The 24,847-nt window shown below is 49.8% G+C and overlaps 1 protein-coding gene across 3 annotated transcripts in view; it reads left to right on the forward strand.

Annotated features, from left to right (window-relative positions):
- Positions 1-24,847, forward strand: part of LOC134092557 (arf-GAP with GTPase, ANK repeat and PH domain-containing protein 1-like) — a 33,661-nt gene that overhangs the window by 6,431 nt on the left and 2,383 nt on the right. The window contains exons 1-17 of one of the 3 annotated variants that reach the window (XM_062545485.1): positions 4,102-4,265; positions 11,126-11,184; positions 11,653-11,740; positions 12,590-12,675; positions 13,131-13,272; positions 13,838-13,972; positions 16,175-16,296; positions 16,617-16,775; positions 17,182-17,262; positions 17,533-17,637; positions 18,816-18,975; positions 19,344-19,454; positions 19,970-20,107; positions 21,536-21,687; positions 22,521-22,611; positions 23,643-23,865; positions 24,488-24,782. In XM_062545485.1, coding sequence (XP_062401469.1) covers positions 4,142-4,265; positions 11,126-11,184; positions 11,653-11,740; positions 12,590-12,675; positions 13,131-13,272; positions 13,838-13,972; positions 16,175-16,296; positions 16,617-16,775; positions 17,182-17,262; positions 17,533-17,637; positions 18,816-18,975; positions 19,344-19,454; positions 19,970-20,107; positions 21,536-21,687; positions 22,521-22,611; positions 23,643-23,865; positions 24,488-24,782 — 2,271 coding nt within the window. In that variant the 5' untranslated portion in view covers positions 4,102-4,141. Of the gene's footprint in view, positions 1-4,101; positions 4,266-11,125; positions 11,185-11,652; positions 11,741-12,589; positions 12,676-13,130; positions 13,273-13,837; positions 13,973-16,174; positions 16,297-16,616; positions 16,776-17,181; positions 17,263-17,532; positions 17,638-18,815; positions 18,976-19,343; positions 19,455-19,969; positions 20,108-21,535; positions 21,688-22,520; positions 22,612-23,642; positions 23,866-24,487; positions 24,783-24,847 lie in introns of those variants that run through there. The other 2 variants (XM_062545483.1, XM_062545484.1) reach the window with 2 other exon arrangements.

The following is a 24,847-nucleotide window of genomic DNA, read 5'->3' on the forward strand; positions in this document are numbered from 1 at the left end:
AGCAATTTGTTTTGCTCACCCCCCATCCCCGATTAATTTATGTGTCACACACACACACACACACACACACACACACACACTGACACACACACACACACACACACACACACACACACACACACACACACACACACAAACAGACACACACACACACACACACACACTCTTTTCTAGCTCACCCCAGTCTGTCTCTCCCACTGTTATCTTTCCTCCTCTCCTTTTCATCTCTCTCTCTCTCTCTCTCTCGGTCATCTTTCTTTTCATTCATCAGTGTGACGTCTGCAGATTAATATCCTTTTCTTGCGTTCCGCTGCCACTTCTGGTATGCGAGAGAGAGATAGAGAGAGAGAGAGAGAGAGAGAGAGGGAGGGAGGGAGGGAGAGAAGGAGGGGGAGGGGGAAAGAGCAGGAGCAGGGGAGGGAGAGCAGAGGAGTGAATGGGTGCAGGAGAGAGCAGGAACTGCCTGGAGATTGCTGTATGAAAGGGAGAGAGGAGGTTGACAGGGAAGGGGAAAAACACGGAGAGAAATGAAGTGAGAGAGAGAGAGAGAGAGAGAGAGAGAGAGAGAGAGAGATCAGAAGACGACAATCATTTCCCCTGTCTTTGTTCCGTGGTCAGAGATCAAACAACAGTGACTGACAAGCAGAGCTACTCGCTCTCCTTTCTGTCTATCACTCCATCAGTCCCCCTCTCTTCTTTTACATTCTTTCTCTCTCATCCACATGCCTTCTCTCAGCATCCCTCTCTTGCCCTGCCCCCCCCCCCCTCTCCCACTCTGTCACCTCTCTGACTTATCCAGGGGGCTGCTGGCCAGGGAGGCTCTGAGGAGGAGAGAGGAGAGAGGAGGGGCTGAGCGCCGAGCCGAGCCGAGCTCCCTGTCCATCCACGCTCCCTCTTTTCACCTCTCTACCTTTCTCTCTCTCCCTCTTTTTACCTCTCTACCTTTCTCTCTCTCTCTCTCTTTTCACCTCTCTACCTTTCTCTCTCTCCCTCTTTCTCTCTCATTTCATCTCTCCCTCTGTCTCTCACACTGTCTCCCCCCCCCATGGTCCTGCCTTTCTGTCTCAGCCACATTTTATTGACTTGCTAATTGCCTGAGATTCTCACTGTGGAGCAAGGGATGTAGCCATAGGAGGAGGAGGAGGAGGTGGAGGAGGAGGAGAGAGGAGGTGCAGCATCATCAAGAAGGGAGGTTTAGCGGATGCTGCTGCTGCTGCCGCCACAGCTCGCTTTCTTGTCGTTTACGGAGGTCCATCCCCCTTTTCTCTCTCTCTCTCTCTCTCTCTCTCTCTGCCTCTCTTTGCTGTGTGAGGGGGGGAATAACAACAGCTGTTTTCTCATTGATCTGCGTGGCAGAGGCACCCAAGACGTGAGCCCGTCGCGCGAGCTCCTCGCTCCCCCACGCCTCGCCTCCCCGTGCCCACAGAAGGAGAGGGATGCACACGCCGTCACATGCAGAGCTACACGTGAACGATTTCCTTAATGAATGGCTTTTTTTTTCCACCCAACCTTCACGCCTCTCCCTCTCTCTCTCTCTGTGTCTTCCCCCCTCGCTCTCTCCCTCTCTCTCCCTTTTCTCTCTCTCTCTCTCTCTCTCGCTCTCACGCGCGCGCTTCTCATACTGAGAGCGTTACTCAGCTCCGGAGCGGCCGATCACCTCTCTCTCTCCCTCCGCTGTCCTCTGCGTCTGCCCTTTTCCCCTGACAACAGTGCAGATTCATTCAGCGCTTGGATTACGGTGCAGCCAGGAGGGAAGCCGAGACGCCTAGGAGCCCGGGAATCAAGCACTCGGCGCAGTGTGGCCAACGCGTCTCGCTCGACGCCCGAGCGTTCCTGGAAATATCCTACCCTGGATATTCTCGCTTCTGCAGCAGGGATTTCAGCCTGAGCTCTTTTTTTTTCGGGAGTAACGTCAGCGAGCGAGCGAGCGAGCGACAGCGAGACGGAGAGCCCTCCCGGCGACACACAACCACCGGCACGGTGAGCGGAGTGTTCCAGACACAGGCGGGGGCTGGCGTGCGATTTGATTCCGTGAAGAAGGGGACGGACGGCGCATGAATGGAGAGCTAAGCTCCAGTGTCTCGCGCATTTCCAGTTGCATAATGCTGGAGTCTAGACCATAGCCCTCCCACCATCCACCTCCCCCCCGCCACCCCACGAGCAGCCCGTGAGTCTGTGACCCCCCTACCCCCCGATTCCCAACCAGCCCCCCCCACCACCCCACCACCCCACCTCAGATAGAGGCGATGGCAGGACGGGACGCCAGGCATCAGTGGAGAGCGAGAGGGAGCGGAAAAAGGATCGGCCGTGAGTGAGCGAGTGTGTGTTTGGTGTGCGTGGAAGGGTGTGCATGTATGTGTGTGTGAATGTATGTCTGTGCATGTGAAGGAGGACTGAGACGTTCAGATCTGTCAGCTGTGAAGAGGAGCACAGACCCCGGGCTACAAAGAGAGCGCTCAGTGTCGGCCGTCTCTCCGCCTGACATGTGGAGGATCACATTCCAGTGGATGGGTCTGTGACGGCCCCCTCCTGAGGTTTGGAGCCCGACAGCTGAAGCCGTCATCACCTCCGACATCACTCCTGTCTAATTCTACCTGTGACTTCCACCTGTTTTGGCCTCAGGCGCGGTGTTCTTCTCGCCCGTGGTAGAACCTCATCGAGGTTGAGGGAACATCTGGGGCTGGTGGAACCGGCGGCCTCTATAGGTTCTGCTCTGGTTCGGCGATACTGCTCGGCCATTTGGCCACAGTGGACCAAACGGGGACCCCCCGTCACGCTGTGTCTATCTAACTGTCTATCTTGCTAACGGTGTCGCTCTGTTCACGTAGCAGAGGCACTTTCCTGGACCTTTTCTCTCTCTCCCTCTCTTTCTCTCTGTGTGCGTTTCTCTCTTTCTCGGTGTCTGCTTCTGTGTCTCTCCGTCGCCCACATGAGTCGATCGGGGACCCTGCAGCGACGCACCACCTACCTCATCTCCCTCACACTCGTCAAGGTCGAGGCCGTCGGCGGCACCGAGGGCGATGGGTCTCTCCCGGAGAAGGCCGCGACCCTGGCTCTGCCCCCGGCCCCGAGCCCCCTGCCCCTCGGCCCGGGTCAGGACCTGATGGGGCAGGACGGGGAGGATGAGGAAGACGAGGAGGAGGAAGAGGAGGAAGAGGAGGAGGAGGAAGAGGAGGCGGCGGCGATGGAGGAGCGCGTGGCTCAGCCGGAGAAGCAGGAGGTGGAGGTGCAGGAGAAGGAGCGGCTGAAGGAGAAGGAGGCGGTGGAGGTGGAGATGAGGGCCAGCTGGGCGGTCAGGGAGAAGAGGAGGCCCGAGAGCAGCGACGGGCGGCCGCCCCGAACGCCCGTCCCCAAACCGCGCGACAAGACCGTGCCGCTGGTGCCCGTGAAGGACAAGGCGGGCATGGAGCTGCTGGGCAGCCCGGGGATGGTGACCCTGGACCGCGAGCGGGAGCGCGAGCGCGATCGCGGACGGGACGACGCGGCCAAGATCGACCTCTACCGCGAGGTCTTCCCGCCGCCGCACCGCGGCGTCCCCGACTGGATCGACCACGGCGCCAACGGCACGCCGAGCCGCGCCAGCCTGACCGGCCGGCCGAGCCAGCGGCCCGAGGCGCTGCTGCGTTCGCACGCGGCCGCCGCCGCCGCCGCCACGGTGGGCCGCCGGGAGCTGCGCGAGGCCAGCCAGAGCGTGCCGCCGTCGGCCAAGAGCCTGGACCGCAAGGCGCGCGAGCGCTCGCCCCCCACCACCATCACCATGACCATGGGGCCGTACCGCGCCTCCTGGTCCGAGAGCGAGGGCCGCGGAATGTTCCAGCGCATGAGCGGCGTTGGCGTCGGGGTCGGGGTCGGGGTCGGGGTCGGCGGCGGGGGCGTGGGCCCCGTGGGCGTCTCCGCGGCGACGCTGGCCCGGGAGAGCCCGCGCTCGGACCGGCTGAAGGCCGGCTCCACGTCGCTGCCGGCCCCCGCCACGCAGGCGCAGCCGGCCAAGCCGCAGCGCAAGGGCAAGAGCCGCACGCTGGACAACAGCGACCTGCACTCGCTGTCCGAGGACCTGCGGCGGGGGAAGGAGGCCCAGAGGGGGGCCGGAGGCGGCGGGGGGGCGGCGGCACAGGGACAGGCCCCGGCCCGCGACCGCAAGATGCTCAAGTTCATCAGCGGCATCTTCACCAAGAGCACGCCGGCGCCACCTACGGCTGCCACGCTGCCACCCACGCCCACGCCCCTCTACAGCTCGGTGCAGAGGGGATCCAGCGAGGAGGATGGTAAGAGGGATGCTCCGAACACACACACACACACACACACACACACACAGCAATCCGCTCAGCTGATTCCATTTTGACATAGCTCAGCCTATTTGCTTGGTTTCTGGATCTCCGTTCTCCATACGTCATCCAGCTTCATATTCACATCACTCTCATCCCTTTTCTCATCCCTTACTCTCCTCTCCTCCATATTTCCTCTCTATTCTGTCTCTTTCTATTGTAGGAAGGAGAGGATGAAATGCTGTGTATATGAGCATGCAGTATATGTGTGTTTAAAGATGAAAGGTGATCAGAGGCATGCTCACCATGATGGATGGTTACTAGGAAGGCACCTACGAGGCAGAGTCTGTTGGGCTAATAGACTTCACTCTGCTTGAAATATTGCCAACGTATTTTGGGCTCTTGCTTGTGGGGCAGCATGACCTTATAGGAGGGTCGTCTTAGCCGGAAGGCACATCTTTGGGTTCTTTGCCTTCTGCTGCACACAAGACTGCTGATCTCATTCACAGCTGTTGAACGAGAGACCCTCGTGTTTTGGCACCAGTGGCGTGAATGTTATTTGGTAAAAAGCTTTTTTGGATGGATGGTGTTGTCAGGTGTCTTGCCTCAGCAAAGGAATGACTGATCAATAAATCTGATCGGGTCAATAGCAAAGGTTTGTACACAACGAGCCTTTGAGTGACCAGGGGGCAGGGCTTATGTGTCTCAGAGGAGGGATTTAGGTGGGTTTTCCCAGCATCTGAGGATATGATGGTGATTACTGTCAGTGAAGGACCAGCCATGCTAATACCACTGATGGTGTCAGTGATGAGGATGTGATGGTGACGATGGTTGTTGGTGGTGATGGTGATGATATGACTGAACATGACCTTTCTGCCAGGATCTGTAGAGCGAAAGAAACAGGGTTTTGATGAGGACATAGATAGCAGCCATTTTTGGAACGGGTTTGGCGCTGATCTCGTGCCCAAAATCCACATCTGGGCCAGATCCGTCTCCAGGGTGGGCATCTATCTCTTATCAGTCTCTGTCCAAGTCTCTTCGGGGACCAGTGTTGTCAAAACATACGTGACAGTGTTACATGCTGAATTATTTGTCCGGAATAAGTGTCGCATCAATAATGAAGAGAGTGGTAGTACACAGTGCCGCTGTCCTCAGAGGGAATGAATGGGGAAGTAGAACGAGGGAGAGAGAGCGGGGGAGGGAGGGAGGGAGAGAGAGAGGGATGAAGTGAGCGAGGGAAGGGAGGAGGGGAGTAGGGTTTTTTGTAATGCAGAGGTGCCTCACGGTTAAATATGTGAATGTGAGTTGAAATGAACACCCTGTGGATAAAATAATTAGTTTAAGGAATAGATTTGGATTTGTGCTCTGCAGGCGGACCTCACCTATGGCTAGGCTCACTGCTGGTCCGAGAGCTCCATCCATTTGAATGAGAATGTGAGCATCCCAGTGATGAGGCAGAGGTGCCCCTAATTTATGACTCATCTCACAGTGTGTGTGTGTGTGTGTGTGTGTGTGTCTGTGTGTGTGTGTGTGTGTGTCTGTGTGTGTGTGTGTGTGCACAATGTGTTTGGAGGGATAATGCGTGTGTGGGTTTTGTTGAGTTGTGTGCCTGGTTGTTTGATTTCTGCGGTTTGTGAATGTGTGTGTGTGTGTGTGTGTGTGCGTATGTGTGTGTGTGTGTGCACCGCTGTTTCTATGAGAGCATTTATTGTGCGGGAGCCAGGCAGTTTCTGGAGGAAGGGTTGCCATGGCAACAGAGGACGAGGAGAGATGCTAGTTGGATGGCTGTGTGACGCTGGAAAGAGAGGGAGAGAGAGACGGAGAGAGAGGGAGAGAAAAAGGGGGGCAGGGCAGGGGTGGAGGAGGAGGCGTAGGGGTGTAGTCTTTTTTAAAAAAGGGACAAGAAGCTTTTGAAATGTCACTGAGATGAGCCCACAGTGGTGATCACTTCCTGTGTATATGATGGGATACTTAATTTCACTGTGTGTGTGTTTGGGTGTGTGTGTGTGTATGCATGTTTTTGTGAGTCTGTGTGGATTTCTATGGGGGAGTGTGTGTGTCCATGCAGTGTGAAGTGAATTTGTAGCATGAAAGGACAACACTGTCTGAAGGCTTTTGGCATTGGTCGAGGGCGAGGCTGTGTCCGTGTGTGTGTGTGTGTGTGAATGAAGGTGTGTGTGGTATTTCTGTGTGAAGGAAGGGCTTTAGAGCTCAATGCTTCAATTCTAAAGTGAAAAACACACAGCATATCTTTGTACATGCGGCTCCATTATCCCTGCCTGGTGTGTGTTTGGGAAGCTGTCCATTGCCTTAAGCAACATCCTGCTTTCCCAATGTACTGTAAGCTGTTTTTGCTCTCTCTTGCCACTTTCATTCAACTCTCTCTCTCTCTCTCTCCCCCCTTTTTCTCTTGGTTTATTTGCTTTTTTTCGTTTGGTATAAACTCCGTCTAAGTGCACCGCATGCCTCACATACTGGGCGTCTAGCCTTGAGGACCTCCACACACACACACACACACACACACACACACAGATGCACTATAGAGGGTAGTCACATACAAATACCAGATTCACTCAACCTATAGCTCAGTACAGAGCACACACACACACACACACACACACACACAAACGCAAATACACACACATGTACACACACACACGAACACACACACACACAGGAAACTGTGAAAATGTGTGTGTGTGTGTGTGCGTGTGTGTGTGTGTGTATATGCATGCACGTTTGTGTGTGTCCATGAGCAGTGAATAAAAGAGAGCGAGGCAAAGCGAGACTGAGACAGTGATCGTGTGTTTGCGTGTGAGGTGGTAGTAAAAGAGAGAGAGAGAGAGAGAGAAGGAGAGAGAGAGCGAGGACGGGGGAGGAAAGAGAGAGGGAGGGAGAAGAAAGACGGGAGAAGGAGAGTAGATTAAAAGCCCAGATGATGGCATTGACTGGAGACGAAGCGGTGGAAGAGGATCATAAACCATAGCGAGGAGCTGTGTCCCCCCCCTTCAGCAGGTGTAGTGTGTGTGTATGTGTGTGTGTGTGTGTGTGTGTGTGTGTGTGTGTGTGTGTGTGTGTGTGTGTGTGTGTGTGTGTGTGTGTGTGAGTGTGTGTGTGCCTCTGGCTCTTCTAGCACCGCACAGCTCCAGTGCGGAAGTGACAGCCACGCCACCCACCCTACAATACCACAGAACTCACCGGAACACGCAATCGACACGATTACACTCAGGCCTCTTTCTTAAGAAGAGTAGTACGCGCAGTTAAAGGAAAATGATGCAGAATCTACTTCAAAGGATTTTTTTTCTTTTTCTGGGAAGCATTGTTTCAAATCTCTCACTTCACGAGGGAGGTCAGTTTCAAATCCCCTGCAGTGATAATTTTGGAATGATTTCAGAAAGAGGACACAACACACTTCTATTTTGAGTCAGGAAATTGACACACAGACAAACAAGCATCCGCACAAATGCATGTTTGTGCGTAGAGAATCATCCACTGTTTTGGGTGAAGCCAGCTTATGTAAATATACAGTAATATGATGGATCTGTAATGAAGCCTCTCAGTGTTGAGTGGCTAACACCACCCTCAAGGCACTCTGCTCTGGTCTCTTTTCATTTGATTTGACAGATCTCAGACCTGTGTTACAGGGGAGCTACACCAGACGCGTAACTGAAGCGTTCCGTTCGCGACGCGTAATCCATTTTAGAAGATGGGTCTATTTTTTTCGAATGTACGCGCCACTGTTGCGTCTGGTGTAGTTACTTCCATTGACTACAGTGCTAATTAACTGCTACGACCGGCTGCAACATACGCGTCGCGAACGGAACGCTTCAGTTACGCGCCTGGTGTAGCTCCCCTGTTAGAGCAACTCCTACTGCTTCACTGAGTAAACCCTGGGCACCAGTGCTGATCTAGGACCCCAACCCCTGGGTTTATCCACTCGTCATGATGTATTAGACTGGCCTCATGCATGAGCTGCGTTTTACAATGTTGCATCTCCAGGGGCTTCTAAGTGTCTTTCATTATGCTGAGGTAATGGCGTGGCGGCCCTCTTCTCCCCTCACAGTGCACACACACACACACACACACACACACACACACACATTAAGACACAGATGCATTTTCTCTTTACACAAACACACATACACGCACACAAACACACACACACACACACACACACACACACACACACACACACACACACACACACACACACACACACACACACCCACACACACACACACAGTGAGCTAGCTCATCAGCAGTTTGCACACACAGGCAGGCGCTCTCCGCTTGCACCTGGGCTCCTGCCCCCCCCCCCCCACCCCCTCATCTATTATTGAGATGGCGAGCGTGGAGGAGAGAGCGCGAGAGGTGAGAGAAAAGCCGACTGTTCGGGGGCTTTCCATCGCCGCGGTCCTCATCCGTCTTCTCCTCGAGCGGAACCGCGAGCGCTGTGTGTTTGTGTCCCGGCTCCGCTCCGCTCCGTGCTGCTCGGCTCCGTGCTGCCGTGCGGAGATCCATATTCCCTCTCATCCGTGATGAAGTGGAAGGACCGGAGCCTGATGGCACGGCTGCGGTGACGAGGTGACGGCTAAAGTGCAAGAGAGCCCGCCGGCGACGAGCACAAAAACACTCCAAAAAAAACAAGCCTGGATACAAGAGTGAGCACGTACTCAAGGAGCACATAAACAACTGTAGCATACTCAACGCACACTCCTACACGCATACACACACACATACACACACACACACACACACGTCATGTACTCTAGTACAAGATTAGCAAGGAGCAGGAAAGGCATAAGCACATGAATAGTTGTGGCCATGCACCGCTACACTAATAGATTGTTGTGTGCATACAGTACATGCAGTAACTGTACGCGGAGGACCCGCTTTGATGGTATACCGCTGCACATATGTGTATTCTACGCTTGCACAAACACAGAGCCCACCCACAAACACATATTGACAAACACATGCACACACTCTCTCTCTCTCTCACAGATATACACATAACCACATACATACACAGACTCACACACGTTCACATGACATACAAAAGCACACACATGCACACAGTCCTGCTCCTCAGGTTTTCTACAGAGCTGTTAATGAATTGGAACCTGCGCTATTCGGCCCCCACGGTGCCTGCCGCAATTAATTTTCACTCCTCCCTCCTCGCCTCTCCTTCATTCTCTCACTCCATCCATCCATCGCTCCGTCCAGCCCTCTCCTGCTGTGCCGCGGGCCATCTGGCCGTGTGACTGGCCGGGGCATGGTGGGGAGGGAGGGCACAGACAGTCCCCAGTGCCATTCCTCTCTCTAGCCGCTAGATAGGGGCCAATGGGCACAGCACATGGGCGGGTGACTTTGAGAGTCTTCCTTGGTGCCAAGGTCGGTGCTTCTGGAGTGTGTGTGTGTGTGTGTGTGTGTGTGTGTGTGTGTGTGTGTGTGTGTGTGTGTGTGTGTGAGGGAGAGTGTGTGTGCATGAGAGAGTGTGTGTGCAAATGGCATTTAATGTACCCTGTGGCATCTCCTGGCTGTTTCTGTGAAGAGTGTGTGTGTGTGTAGATATTTCTTGGTAATGTCTTCTTGCAATGTAATGTAACCATTTTTAAAGGGATATTCCGCCATTTTTGGAAATACGCTCATTTTCCACCTTCCCTCGAGCAAAACAATCGATATTTACCTTGTTCCCGTTCATCCAGCCATTCTGTGAGTCTGGCGATACAACTTTTAGCTTCAGCCTAGCATAGATCATTGAATTGGATTAGACCATTAGCTTCTCACCTGCTAGCTTCATGTTTAAAAGTGACTAATATTTCTGGTAATTTTCCCATTTAAAACGTGTGTCCTCTCAAGTTAGAAAGTGCAATAAGACCAACTGAAAATGAACCCTGCCGTTTTTCTAGGCTGATTTGACATGGAACTACATTCTCATCTGGCGTAATAATCAAGGCAACTTGCAGCTACTGGCACTACTACTGCTTGATGTCTATGGGGACTATTTTCAGATGCTGCGTACGATATCACTGCGCCTATGGTACATTTGCAAGTTGCCTTGATTATTACGCCAGATGAGAGTGTAGTTCCATGTCAAATCAGCCTAGAAAAACGCCAGGTTTCATTTTCAGTTGGTCTTATTGCACTTTCTAACTTGAGAGGAGACGCGTTTTAAATGGGAAAATTATCAGAAATCTTAGTCACTTTTAAACATGAAGCTAGCAGGCGAGAAGCTAATGGTCTAATCCGATTCAGTGATCTATGCTAGGCTGAAGCTAAAAGTTGTATCGCCAGACTCACAGAATGGCTGGATGAACGGGAACAAGGTAAATATTGATTGTTTTGCTCGAGGGGAGGTGGAAAATGATCGTATTTCCAAAAATGGCGGAATATCCCTTTAAGTGTTGTGTGTTTTGTTTATGTTCAGAAGATTGATGATTGTAGTGGTTGGTTGAGGTTCTTTGAATGACTTATGAATCTTCAAATGATCGACCTTTCACAACTTTTTTTCAGTGCAACACCTATGGTTTCAAGTCCTGATTGTGTGTGTGTGTGTGTGTATGTGTGTGTGTGTGTGTGTGTGTGTGTGTGAAGGTGGGTGTAATCTGTGAGTTTTACCACCACTGAGGTCAACACACACACACACACGGTCAGGTCAGATTGAGTGATGGGTCAGAGCCAGATTCATCTCCATTCATGCTGCTTTGTACCTCCATCTCTGGTTCTACCCATCTCTCTGTTTCTCACTCTCCTTTTCTCTGTCTTCTTTTTTCTCTCTTCCTTCTCTCTCTCTCTCTCTCTCTCTCTCTCTCTCTCTCTCTCTCTCTCTCTCTCTCTCTCTCTCTTCCCCTTAACAGCAGCGTGTGCCAACAGTCAGGAATGGATTTTGAGCCGTGCCATCCAAGAGCTCCGTCTGGTAAGGGGGCGAAGTTTGTTTGTCTCTGTTTGTTTGGAAATTCCGAGGTAAATGATTTCTCTAAAGGCATCCCCCTGCGGGCGCCGATCCGACTGATCCGGAGCCAGCCGCTGAGCAGCACGCAAACATCCTCGGGCACTTCTGCTCTTGCGGGCAGCCCGGTCCCTTTGATTGGCTCTCGCTGCTTGTGAGAAAATGAGCACGGAAGTTTGAGTGTGCCTTTTTTTTTTTTTTTTTTTTTGACAGGGCCCCCGTTCTTGTGTGAGTGAGTGTGTCTAAGGCGCTGTTTGTGTTTGCTGTGTGTCTCTCTCTCTCTCTCTCTCTCTCTCTCTCTCTCTCTCTCTCTCTCTCTGTCTCTCTCTCTCTCTCTCTCTCTCTCTCTCTCTCTCTCTCTTCTCTCTCTCTCTCTCTCTCTCTCTCTCTCTCTCTGTCTCTCTCTCTCTCTCTCTCTCTCTCTCTCTCTCACAGGGGGTTCTGGGTAGTCTGCAAAGTGGGAAGTCAGCGTTGGTGCACCGCTACATGTCTGGCAGCTACCTGCCTCTGGAGAGCCCCGAGGGTTTGTAGCCTCCGCCCATTCCTTTGCTTTACATACACACACTCACGCACGCACACACACACTTACACATGCATGCACACACTTACACACTTACACACACGCATACATGCACACACACACACACACACACACACACACACACACACACACACACACACACCACACACACACCTATTAACACACACACACACACACATACACACTGCCAAATGGCGCTTGACTGTAAGCAGTAAGGGTAATACTTTATTCAAAGTGATGGTAATGTGAAGATATTCATTTTCTTAGTACACAAGATCCCTTGACCCCTGAATTAATAATGTGCTGCTGCACCTGTTGCAGTGTGCTGTGCTGCGCTGCACGCTGCTAATCTCTACTGTTGTAGTTTTAAATGGAACATTTTTGAAAAATGAAAGACACCGACCTTATAGCTAATCAATTATTCAGAAATGCAGGCCCTGCACTGGAGAGAATTCACATGCATCTTTTTTGAGAGTGAGAGGTAACCATTTGCATAAAGGTGTAATAACAGAATGGGAAAAAGACAATGCGTTACACTATACTTACACGTTTCACAACACTGTGGAGATTATACCATGAACTATTGCAGTGTAGTCAGATGGTGCCCTGTGGCTCTCGTTGCATCATGCTCTTTGATTCTTGTAGCACCTGGTGAGATTATTCAGATATTCAGATGCTAAAATAATCCACCTCCCACTCTCTTGCTGGTGTCACTAATGTGTGGCTTCTGTTACACTTTTGTCTCTCACTCTCTCAGTGTGTGTGAGTGAGTAGAGAATGTCGGTCTGATCCGGGATCTGCGGTGTGTATGTGTTTTTTTTTTTTTTTCAGGGGGCCGTTTTAAGAAGGAAGTGCTGGTGGACGGACAGAGTCACCTGCTGCTCATTAGAGAGGAACCAGGCCTGCCAGATGCTCAAGTGAGGGAGCGCACACTAGAGAGAGAGATAGAGAGAGAGAGTGAGAGAGAGAGAGAGAGTGTGTGTGTATGTGTGTGTGTGTGTGTGTGTGTGTTTCTGTGTGTGTCTGTGTGTGTCTGTGTCTGTGACTGTGTGTGTGTGTGTGTGTGTGTGTGTGTGTGTGTGTGTGTGTGTGTGTGTGTGTGTGTGTGTGTGTGTGTGTGTCTGTGTGTGTCTGTGTCTGTGTCTGTGTCTGTGTCTGTGTCTGTGTCTGTGTGTGTGTGTGTGTGTGTGTGTGTGTGTGTGTGTGTGTGTGTCTGTGTCTGTGTCTGTGTCTGTGTCTGTGTGTCTCTACGTATGTGTGTATCTGTGTGTGTGTGTGTGTGTATGTGTGTGTGTGTGTGTGTGTGTGTGTGTGTGTGTGTGTGTGTGTGTGTATGTGTGTTTCACATGAACATGCATCTCTGTCCCTTCAGTTCTGTAGCTGGGTAGATGGCGTGATCCTGGTCTTCAGCTTGGAGAACGAGTCCAGCTTCCAGGAGGTCTACAACAACTACAGCCAGCTGTGCAGTCACCGAAATGTAGCAGAGGTCCCCTTCATAGTAGTGGGCACTCAAGGTGAGACACACCCAGACCATTAGTGAAGTTTACACTCTGGTCCCCACAGAAATATACAGTACAGCACTGACACAAAGAGGCAACTGACCCACACAGTCACTAAAAACATCACCTGATCTGTTCTTATCTTGGCCATTATCTGGGTGTCGATATACCCTACTGCTGTATACTGTAATAGAATTAGTAATTACATATTATGCTAAAATGACATTAGGATCATTATATGCCACTGCTAAAGTGGAACAGTGTTATTACATCTTGCCGTCCAGTGCATGATATCAATACTGTGATTCCCATCTCCATAGGTCAGAAAGTAGTAAGTCTTCCCTCATGGCATATCTGATCTGTCCAGCATAAGTTTCCACTGTAGTGAGAGGCGTATGAGAGAGAGAGCTGGTTCATGCCTGAGGTGGAGTAAAAGCGACGGCCTCGTTGTTTTTAGCCTCAGACACAGACCTCTCCCGCCGCCCTGTCTCCTTGTGCCTCGTCATGTCGGCTGCTGAGTTCTGCATGGCGTCTCTGTGGCCGTTAACAGCTCGCGCGTCTGTTTCCTGTCTGTGCTCAGATAAGATCAGCAGCTCCAACCCGCGGGTCATAGAGGACGCCAGGGCCCGGCAGCTCTGCTCCGACGTCAGGCGCTGCTCCTACTTCGAGACGTGCGCCACCTACGGGCTCAACGTCAACCGCGTCTTCACGGAAGGTAAAGCCCACTGGTGCTGCTCTGTGTCTCTCACTGAAGGGCTCTTGTGTTCTTCTCAGTGTACTGTGTACTCTCCTTGAAATGTGCAGGGCCCAGTCTGCTGAGCTGAAGATCTCTCCCTACGTACAGTAGGCATGTTACCATCTTCGGTGATACGAGAAATAGGTACCAATAGTATAGCACCTTTTAAAATGTGTTAGAAAACATCATATTATATGGAGACTCAGTGAATGAGTTAACAAACTAGCATGATTTAACACTTCAAATAAGACTTGTCCACAAAGGGATACACTTGAACACACTGTTAACACTTAGTACAAGCTATAGTTTGTATGTACATACAGTATGCCATTTATTGGTATGCCATTTATTGGATCAATCTAAAAGACCAAAAGAACCCTGCGGTAAGATAGACAGGTTTGCAAGGTTTCAGTGATACTGTAACCTGTTCCACTCCTTCATCTCCTGACCTTGCATATGACAAATGGCCAGCCATGTATGTGACTGTTGCGTACGGTGTCCAGTGTGGGCCATAGCAGAAGAACATAAATCAGAGGCAGGAACATATCCATCTAGCGATGGAGTTTTTCATCAGTGTAATGCCCTGTACAGTAAAGCTGGAAGCATGACAATGAGCTCAGCCTCCTGCAGTTACTCGTCTCGTCGCCATCTGTGCAATGAAACGCAGTGACTTATGTGGAGCGGATCCGTTATCAGACATCTTGACAGGGCCAGTGGGGGAGCAATGCAATCAATGTGGGCCAGCGTCCATGTGGAAAGCTCTCCGTGTCTCCTCGCCAGCCCACAGCCCAGACGGAGCTCTGGAAAAGGGGCTACAGCATGATGTCTGCAGGGTTGATGAGTTTGGTTCCATGTAAAAGCAGTTTGCTAGACTCAATAATCAATCAATCAATCAATCAATCAATCAATCCATTAGTCAGTTAATGTTATTAAATTACATTTTATCCAAAAGATCTGACACTATCGTGCATGTGTTATCAGTAGCCAGCGTGTTCTCGTAGGGAATGAAATCTGTGACCCTGGTGCTGTTTGCACCCTGTCCAACCAATTGATGTACAGGAGCATAAATTCTCTGCACTAGCACTTGACGTGCAGTCATGCACTATACTGTAGATGTTGTAGCTTGTACTGCTGTAGACTATTGCAGTCAGAGCAGCAGTTTCCTGTACATATACCTGTGTGCTCTCAAAAGGGAAATAGCACGATCATGTAGTCACACATTTAAATGCAGCCATATTCAGGGCGGCATGCAAACCGAGATACAGAAGAGGAAGTTCTGAGGAGAGAAATGGGGAGGTCACAAGATGTGACAAGAGTGTGCTAGAAGAATGGAAAGGGAAGAGAGATAAATAAGCCACCTTATCAGAAGCGACCAGTAGATATAAACATGAACCTGGGTTTTTCTTCCATGTGTATTTGTGTGTGTGTGTGTGTGTGTGTGTGTGTGTGTGTGTGTGTGTGTGTGTGTGTGTATCAAGGACTGATGTGAGTAAGATACTGCAAGAGAATTCATTGTTGGTCGTTTACCTCAGTGCACATCTTGTTTTGTTTTTTTCCTAGAGTATACTGTAGCGTTGCTTGAGGTTTATTATATTCTTTCATACTCTTTGAAAAGACCCTACAGATGCGGTAGCTACAATGCGGTAAGATAAAAAACGTTAACTGTGGTGTTTATCATGTTCATGACTCTAAGGTCAGTAATAACGCATCTACAGTACAAATGTCTCTTTGATGCAGAGTCCTCAGGGCTGTGCTACAGGGTAGAACAAGGGCACAAAGAGCTCTAAAACCTGTCGCTAGTTGCAAGAGTGACATACTGTATTGGGATCTGACAGAGAAGCTTCATGATATCTGATGGCCTCCCTGACATGTTAAAGGGACACTTCACCGATTAGCATTAAGCTTTGTATCTTTAGAAAACCAGTCATGTTTTTGAATGGTCTTGCATCATACCCTCAGTTTGCCTTGAGATGGGAGAAATACGGATTTCAATGAAACCCATGAATAGGACTTCCTGCTTTCAATGATGTAAAATGAGGGAATGATGCACGACCATTCAAAAACATGACTGGTTTTCTAAAGATACAAAGCTTAATGCTAATCGGTGAAGTGTCCCTTTAAGGAGCTATGTATTGTTCTTGTTCCCCAACTTAGTTTTTTTTCTCTGCTCTGTCCTTACAGCTGCTCAGAAGATTGTGGCAGTGAAAAGGCAGGCCGCTCTGTTTGCGTCCTGCAAATCTCTGCCCAACTCCCCAAGTCACTCCGGCGGATCTACCCCAGTGTCAGGAGCCTTCCCTGGGCAGGTGAGTCTCAAGCCCTCCCCCTCTCCTCCTGTTACTGTGGCGTTGTGCTTGTACTCTCTGTTCATGTCTCAGTCACTGTCTGCCCAACAATCATATGCTCTCTCTGATCATTTGATTCCCTGTTCCCCTATATGTCATCTCTCTTTCTACCCCTCTTCCTGTCTTTTTTGTTCTTTATCTGTCTCTCTTCCTCTTTCTGCCTCTCCTCATCTCTCTCTCTCTACCTCCCTCCCACACTCTCTCCCTCACTGTCTCTCTTCCCCTCTCTCTCTCTCTCTCTCTCTCTCTCTCTCTCTCTCTCTCTCTCTTTCTCTCTGAAGGCAAGTAATGGGGGCCAGAGCAGTGACTACTCCTCGTCTCTGCCGTCTACTCCGGTCATCAGTCACAAGGAGATTGGCGCGTCGGGGGCAGAAAAGTTGGGCAGCGCCACCCCAGGCACCCTCAGGAGTGGTCCACGCCGCCGCACAGCCAGATTCCCAGTGAGTTGACCTTTGACCTTTGATCTATGCCTTGTCAGAACAGACTCACTCTCCTGAAGCGTTGTTAGGAGCAACTGCAGCAAAAAGGGTCTTTAGTGTCCATTTTGAAGCTGTCAACAGCCACTAGCTATGAGGAAAGGTTTTTAGCCCTAAAGATGTCCTTAGCTGAGAAATCCTCAGTAATGTGCAGGATCAGGCTCATTCAAAAGAGACTCAGAACTCATGAAATCATGCTATAAGTAGACATTGAAACACTTTTCATGACATTGTGTGTACTATTTTTATTGGCAGACTTGAGCAAAAGCTACTCCTGGTAATGTGGTAATGAACTGGTGGATACACACTGATATATGTTCTGTATGAATAAATCTAAATGTGTAATATTTTTCTCCATTCACTGTTTCAGGGTCGCCATGGAAGCGATGAGAGAAGGAGTGTTGATAGTAAATGTGATTTTGGCAGTGGAAGGGCAATCCCCATCAAACAGGTGTGTGTTGGTATGTGTGGGGAGTGTGTGAACTCATGAGATGTGATGTGCGCTTTTCTCACTTCAAATCTCTTTCCTCCACTTTCTCCATATCGCACACACATGCAAACACACACACACACTCACACACACACACACACACACACACACACACACACACACACACACACACACACACACACACACATATAAACTCCTTCACCCTTTCTCACACTGTCTCTCTCTTTCTTTCTCTGTTCTCTGTTTCCCTCTCTGTGTCTATCACACCAGAGTGTTCTCCTGAAGCGCAGCGGAAGCTCCATCAACAAGGAATGGAAGAAGAAGTACGTCACCCTGTCCAGTGATGGGGTGCTGTCCTACCACTCCAGTGTCAATGTAGGTAGACCTCAGGCTGTCGCTTCAGTAACTCTGTGTGTGTGTGTGTGTGTGTGTGTGTGTGTGTGTGTGTGTGTGTGTGTGTGTGTGTGTGTGTGTGTGTTTTATACGTTTAGATACGTGCTTCTGAGTGTGTACAGTATGTGTGTGCACAGAAATGTGAGTCCTCGTGTTAAAAGTAATCTGTGTATTTTAGTTTCTCTGCCAAGAAAAGTGTTTGTCTGTTTGTTTATTTGTTTGTTTGTTTGTTTGTCTGTAATCTTCTTGTTTATAAGCCTCTCTGACAGAGATCCTCCCAAATCGAAACATTGATCACGGCACACAGATAAATCTCGACCTCGTAAGAATGTTCCCCACAGTGAGCAGAATTGGTTCTCGTTGCCTCCCCCCCCCCCCCCCCCCCCCCCCGATCGCACACATCCGGCGCCGCGGCTCCTCGCTGCGCTTGTTTCCACCTTATGAGCATATTTAACAAAACTCCACCGCGCTCAGCTCTTCTCTGCAGCAAAAAGACAGAGCCGGAATAATGATCTGCCTGGAGACCTCCTCTCTGTCTGTGCCTTCACCGTCCTCTCTTCCTCCCCGCTCCGCTCTGCTCCGGAGGCTGGGACTGAATGCAGCACGGCTGGGAGCCGGGCGTGTTTTTGATGGATGAGGCTGGATGAGAGCTAGACTGCTCACATTACTGCTGCTCAATGGGACATACAGGGAATTTCAATGCAGGAAGGAATATCAGTCAAGCATTCTAATGGCCCTAGGTTTGCGAGGGGTCAAATACGATCCCACTACAGAAAGTACTATTCAGGGCAAGGCTCTTATTCCTCTCACATGGCACTAGCTGCATTCTGTGATAAAATGGTTTAGTGCAGTCATAATTTCATCATTTACAAGCTCTCCTTGTAGATATCTGAATCTGCTAGTCACTTCTATGGCAGCATAGCTATACGTATGGTATGGTATCTGGTTTGATTTGGTATGTTTATATGGTATATTTGAGTGATTTTGGCCTATATGTCTCCACATGTTTTTGTTGACTGTCTGTCCCCCTATCAGAGCCCTTGTAAGTACCTGATGTTCTCCTGAATGCAAGTGAACTCAGAACCTGGCAGCCTGGCCATGTCCCTGCATTGCTCAGAACCCTGTCTCTGAAGCTTTATCTGTGACCTTTGACCCGACAGGAGTACATGCAGAACGTCCACGGGAAGGAGATGGACCTGCTGCGGGTGACGGTGAAGATTCCAGGGAAGCGTCCGCCTCGAGCCGTCTCGTCGGGGGGTCCCCCTGCTGGACAGAACGGCCTGGTCAAGGACACCCCAGGATCGGAGGGATCAGGAGCAGGTGAGAGAGAGAGAGAGAGAGAGAGAGAGAGAGAGAGAGGAGCGAGAGAGAGATAAAGATCGAGAGAGAGAGAAGAGAGAGAGGATTCTTTTTATATAACACAATCTTCCTTTATGTAAATAACCTTGCATGTTTCCTTGCCTCTCTGTAAGAGCTTTGTCATGCATTCTGAATCAAAATGAACAAATTCCAACAAAATGATTCTGAGAGAACAGCAGTGAACTGATTAGACCCTTGTAGAGTGGAAACCTTGAGACCAATTGAACCAGTGAGAAAGGGAGTCACGTCGGTTACGATGAATGTTTTTCTCTTGAATGTACAGTTTATAATACTAGCTGACATGGTACACACTTGCATCCTGTTTTCAGCGCCTACATATCCCAGTGGCCTCCTGACCGTGGATGAGGGCGGGCTGACCCTGGGAAACAGGGGGGTGCAGCGCAACCCCTCCACACTCTCCAGTAAGGCTCAGAGTATGGGTGAGCTCTCCACTGAACCACCATCCTCACAGCCCCACATCCCCACAAGCCCTTACCACTCACAAGCCCATACCACTGCAGCACAGGCATCAGGCCTGAGATCATATCACCAGCTCACAGGCTCATTAGCCTCATTTGACATAATGCAAACAGCAGCCTTTTTTTTTTGGTTCACAATATGGCTATCAGGTTTCATTTCATAAGATTTCTTTGGAAATACATTCCTAAGGATTGTCATGTGCAGTCACATTACCGTCATTTCCCAACTATTAGCCGCGGCTTATACATTGATTTTGCAAAATGTCTTAATCTGAAGTTAATACACGGGGGCAGTTAATATGGTATTAGTATAGTATTATTTATTTTAACTTGCATAAAACATTGTCCTGCGGCTTGTACACAATGCGGCTAATACACAGGAAATTACTGTACGCATGCGTGCTTCATCTGTGAATGTAACTGTAATGTAAGGGTAGATCTCAGGTAGACCTTGTATGTCCTCTCTCAACCCCCAGACTCTTCCGTAGAGGGCGTGTCCAGCCCCACCTCTGGCAAAGAGCCTGGCCCCTCCTCCCCAATGATTGACAGGAAGAAGACGAGGAGGAAGAAGAGCATGAACCAGAAAGGGGAAGCAGCGTCCGGCCAAGCTGAAGGTGAGACTACCCAACAGCATGCTTAATTAGCACTGACCAAGCCCAAGCCCTGGACAAACACCAGTAGCTCTGCAGTGCATGCACTCTGTCTCTAAAACAGACACAGGCTAGCCTAGATCTAGAGCTTTGTTTCAATATGTGAGTGCATGGAATGTGTTTGTTGTGTGTTTTACATTGTAGGACCCCTCCTTTTCTCTTGTAAAAGGCTTGGACATACAGTGACTTGCTAAGCTGTGTCACTGACAGTGTGCCGCGAGCACAGAGAACAGCCACTAGGGGGAGGTACCTCAGTGTATTAACCTACATTGCTGTGTAACAGTCCACTGACTATATGAGAGCTGGCAGTGCTGTAACTGAGGTTTCATTTTTTAATGTTGTGTGAAATGGACTCTGTGTAATGGCTTTTGTCAGTGAGGTTGTGCTGAGATAGGATTAGGTCTTCATCTGAGAGAGAGAGAGAGAGAGAGAGAGAGAGGGAGAGAGAGAGGGAGAGAGAGAAAGAGAGAAAGAAAGAGAGCACTAATATTTTCCTGTGCTGTCACAGTCGGATGGTTCGATGGAGTGCTTTGCCACGTGCCTTGAGACTGCAGGGGAGAGAGTATTGTCCAGTATGACTAAGGGTTTGGGTGCTTTTGTTTGCTCTTTTCCTCACGCTGCTTTCTGAAATCGCCTGTAATCTGCTCCTCATTCTCTGTTTTCTCCTTTCATATCTCTCACACTGCTTCTCTCTCCCTCTCTCTCTCTCTCTCTCTCTCTCTCTGTCTCTCTCACTCTCTCTCTGTCTTTCTCTCTCTGTTTTTCTCCTCTTTGTTTGCCTCTGTGGGATTCTTCCTGCTCACGCACACGTCTCAGCCAAGCGCAAAATGTGGAAGCTAAAAAGCTTTGGTAGCTTGAGAAACATAAATAAGACAGGTAATTGGGTTATCTGTGTGTGTTGGTGTTTGTGTGTTTGTCTGTGTGCATGCGTGCATGCGTGTGTGTGCGTGTGTGTGTGCGTGTGCGTGTGCGTGTGCGTGTGCGTGTGCGTGTGCGTGTGCGTGTGCGTGTGTGTGTGAGTGTGCATTAGCGGCATGCATATCCATGTGGCTTCACCTGCCTGCATTCACTCTGAAATAGCAACCGTTGCACACGTGTATATTTGTCCTTCCTTCCTCCCTCGCTGTCATGATATCGTAACCGTGGTGATCTTCTCATGCTCATTTCTGTTTGATCATTGTTCCTCAGAGCTGCTCTCCTGAAAGGGATGTGTGCCTGTTCCATTGGCTGTGTTTTTGGTTGTGCAATGCATGAAATGACTGCTGAAATGTCTGCTAAGTCTTGTACTTCCCAGATGATCCACAGTACCTCCCCTCCATATAAGCTACACACACACACACTGCTGTGTACAAACATGATCAGCCTTCTCATACTCTCCGTGTCCCTCCCCAGACGAGGACAACTTTGACTTCATGGTGGTGTCCAGCACGGGGCAGACGTGGCACTTCGAGGCCCCCAGTCTGGAGGAGCGCGACGCCTGGGTCCAGGCCATCGAGAGCCAGATCCTGGCCAGCCTGCAGTCGTGCGAGAGCAGCAGGAACAAGGTAGCTGCCCCACAGCTCTCTCTCCCCACACCACTGGCAAAAAGAACAATGGCCGCCGCTTGTTCAAAAAGGCCTTTGTATGAGAGGGTTTCTCAGATGAAAAATGTGAGGAATGATAGAAGTCCCTCGGGATGGCAGAAATGATACCGCACAGCCAGCAGTCGTCAGGATGACAGAATATTGTGCTGCGAGGCTTTGCCAGAAAGGATTCAAAAGGGCCCCCTTAAATGTAGGGAATTAAAGAAAAAACTGGAACCATTAAGAATATTTATTTGCACTTATTTATCAACCCTTTTTCTGGGTTGGTATTTCTCAGAGAGTGCTGCGCGCTCTCTCTCTCTCTCTCTCTCTCTCTCTCTCTCTCTTTCTCTCTCTCTCTCTCTCCCTCCCTCCCTCCCTCCCTCAGCCAGGAACCCTAACCCAGATAGGAGGCAGTTTGTTGTTGTGGGGAGCTGCTGCTCCTCAGCTTAATCAGGTCAAGTGCAGAGAGGGGATTTGGATGAGACCCTAGAGGTATAACCGGCTCGCGGCCAGATTGCTGATGTTCTGGGAGGCCGTGTAGTAAGAACACTAGCACACTTCTTTATGTGAAAAACAATCAGACGAGAGAGAGCACAGTCAATTAAGTCATGTTTGTTTTAAAGATAATTACTTAATGACATGGTTGTTCAACATTATCCAAAATTAAGAGGAAAAGGGTGTTCATGCATGTGTGTGTGTGTGTGTGTGTCTGTGTGTGTGTGTGTCTGTGTCTGTGTGTGTGTGTGTGTGTGTGTGTGTGTGTGTGTGTGTGTGTGTGTGTGTGTGTGTGTGTGTGTGCATTTATTCTGCAGACTCGGAGAAACAGCCAGAGTGAGGCGGTGGCGATTCAGGCCATCCGCAATGCCAAAGGCAACAGCTTCTGTGTTGACTGTGACGCACCCAGTGAGTCTCTCTCTCTCTCTCGCTCTCTTTCGCTTTCTCTCTCTCTCACACACACACATTCTGCCTTGATATGGTATCGATGTATTTCCTGTAATTGAGGAGCAGGTTAAACCAACACAACACGATTCCGTCCTGGCTGTACTCGTTCCGTTTCTCTTCCTCTTTCCCCTTTGTATCTAATGACCTTTATCTGTCCTTCTTCTTTATTCCCTTGTTCTTTTCTATTTGCCCATTGTTCTTTATTCCCTTGTTCTTTGGTTCTACATCTGCAAAGAAGATGGCAGCGTTTCTCAAAGCCCAGCCACTATCCACCAGAGCCTCAGTAAAAGGAATGGTATTCAGTGGGGTTCGACCTAAAAATTCAATCAGCCCTCAAGACCTTAGGGAGTCTAACTTACTGTAGCAGATATATGAAACATACAAAAATAATGAGCCTGTAAAACTTTTACTCTACTTATTAACTAAGTGTTTTATTACACCTGCGCAGGCCGGCTCCATGCACGTACATCATGTCTGTCCGGTTCCTGGCCCTCCCTGAGAACCTAATTAAACTAGCGTAGAACTCAGGGTGGCGAATGGGCCTGAGACAGCAGGGTGAATACTAATGCAGTTTGTCTTTAATGCAGCGTCTCCTGACCGTCCACTGACCCGCTCATTCTCTCTTGCTCTGGTCATCTCTCTCGCTCTCCCTCTCGTTTGGTGATTGTGTGTCATCACTTTTATTCCTGCCTCTCGCCGTCTCTAACTGTTCCACTGAATCTATCGTTTCTCAATCGGTGCTCTCTGTGCTTGGATGAATTGCTCTCTCTTTCTCTGTGGCTTCTCCCTCTCAACATTCATCATTCACCTCTTTTCTCTCTTTTTTCCTCTCTTTTTATCACTCTTTTGCTCTCCCTTTATTTTTTCTTTTCTTGTTGATCCCTGTGACTCTCTCTCTCATCATCCAATCCCATCATTCTCTCTCTCTCTCGCTCTCTCTCTCTCTCTCTCTCTCTCTCCACTCACCCCTCCTCTTCCTCCCTGTCTCCTAGACCCCACGTGGGCGAGCCTGAACCTGGGCGCCCTCATCTGCATCGAGTGCTCGGGCATCCACCGTAACCTGGGCACCCACCTGTCGCGCGTGCGCTCCCTGGACCTGGACGACTGGCCCCACGAGCTCACGCTGGTGCTCAGCGCCATCGGCAACCACCTGGCCAACAGCATCTGGGAGGCGTGCACGCAGGGCCGCCACAAGCCCACGCCGGACGCCACGCGGTCAGTCAAGAACACGCAGCATATTGACCATATAGGGAAAGGCTATATATCATATACAGCAGCACATTTTAATCACAATGATTAAGAGAACATTCAGTCGTGTTTCAAATTTCTGAACAGATGAAAAGATTCTACAAATGTTACAATACCTACCCAAAGCAAAACATAAACAAATATTCCAGTTTCCTTGCCATATCTGACAAAACAGCTATGTTCCTATATCCCATAATAATTTTAGGTTATAGCATATGCTGTGTTGGTTTTGATTGGAATTGCTGCTACAGGGTGATCCCAGTGAGAGTTTGCCAGCTTCTATCCGCCAGCTGCACTGCTAACAAGGCCTGCAGCACATTACATCTGAAGAAAAACTCTTTGCTGCAGCTGAGAAATGTCCATATTAAATATTTAACTTATATCATTATGCAATGGTGCCATTGTTCCGTGGAAAGTGTATAATAAGGTGTCCTGTATATCATGAAGAACTCTAAATGTGCCTGCCTGATGTCATGGATTGACTACTTGCAATCTGCTTTTCACGTATACAGTATAGCACATACAGAGCTCAGTGTTGTCCTTAAAAGTTAAAAGTCATTGCCCCCCCCCCCCCTTATCTTTTCCTCAGAGAGGAGCGTGAGTCGTGGATACGGGCCAAATATGAGCTGCGTATGTTCGTGGCGCCACTGACCGGTGTCGCCGAGGGATTGGACGGCTCGTTGTCGGCCCGCCTCCTGCGGGCGGTGACGGACAGGGACCTGCCTCGCCTACTCCTGCTGCTCGCCCACAGCTCCAAGGAGGAGATCAACGCACCGAGCGCCGTGGTGATGCACCATAGCAACGGCAGCACCCAGCAGTCCCGCACCGCCCTCCACGCCGCGTGTCAGCTGGCCGACGTCGTCATGACGCAGCTACTCGTTTGGGTGAGGGTTCTACTCCGAATATGTTAATTAACTTAAAAACACACTATGCAAGATTTTCACCTCAG

This window comes from Sardina pilchardus, chromosome 9, assembly GCF_963854185.1.
Source record: "Sardina pilchardus chromosome 9, fSarPil1.1, whole genome shotgun sequence".
NCBI lineage: Eukaryota > Metazoa > Chordata > Actinopteri > Clupeiformes > Clupeidae > Sardina > Sardina pilchardus.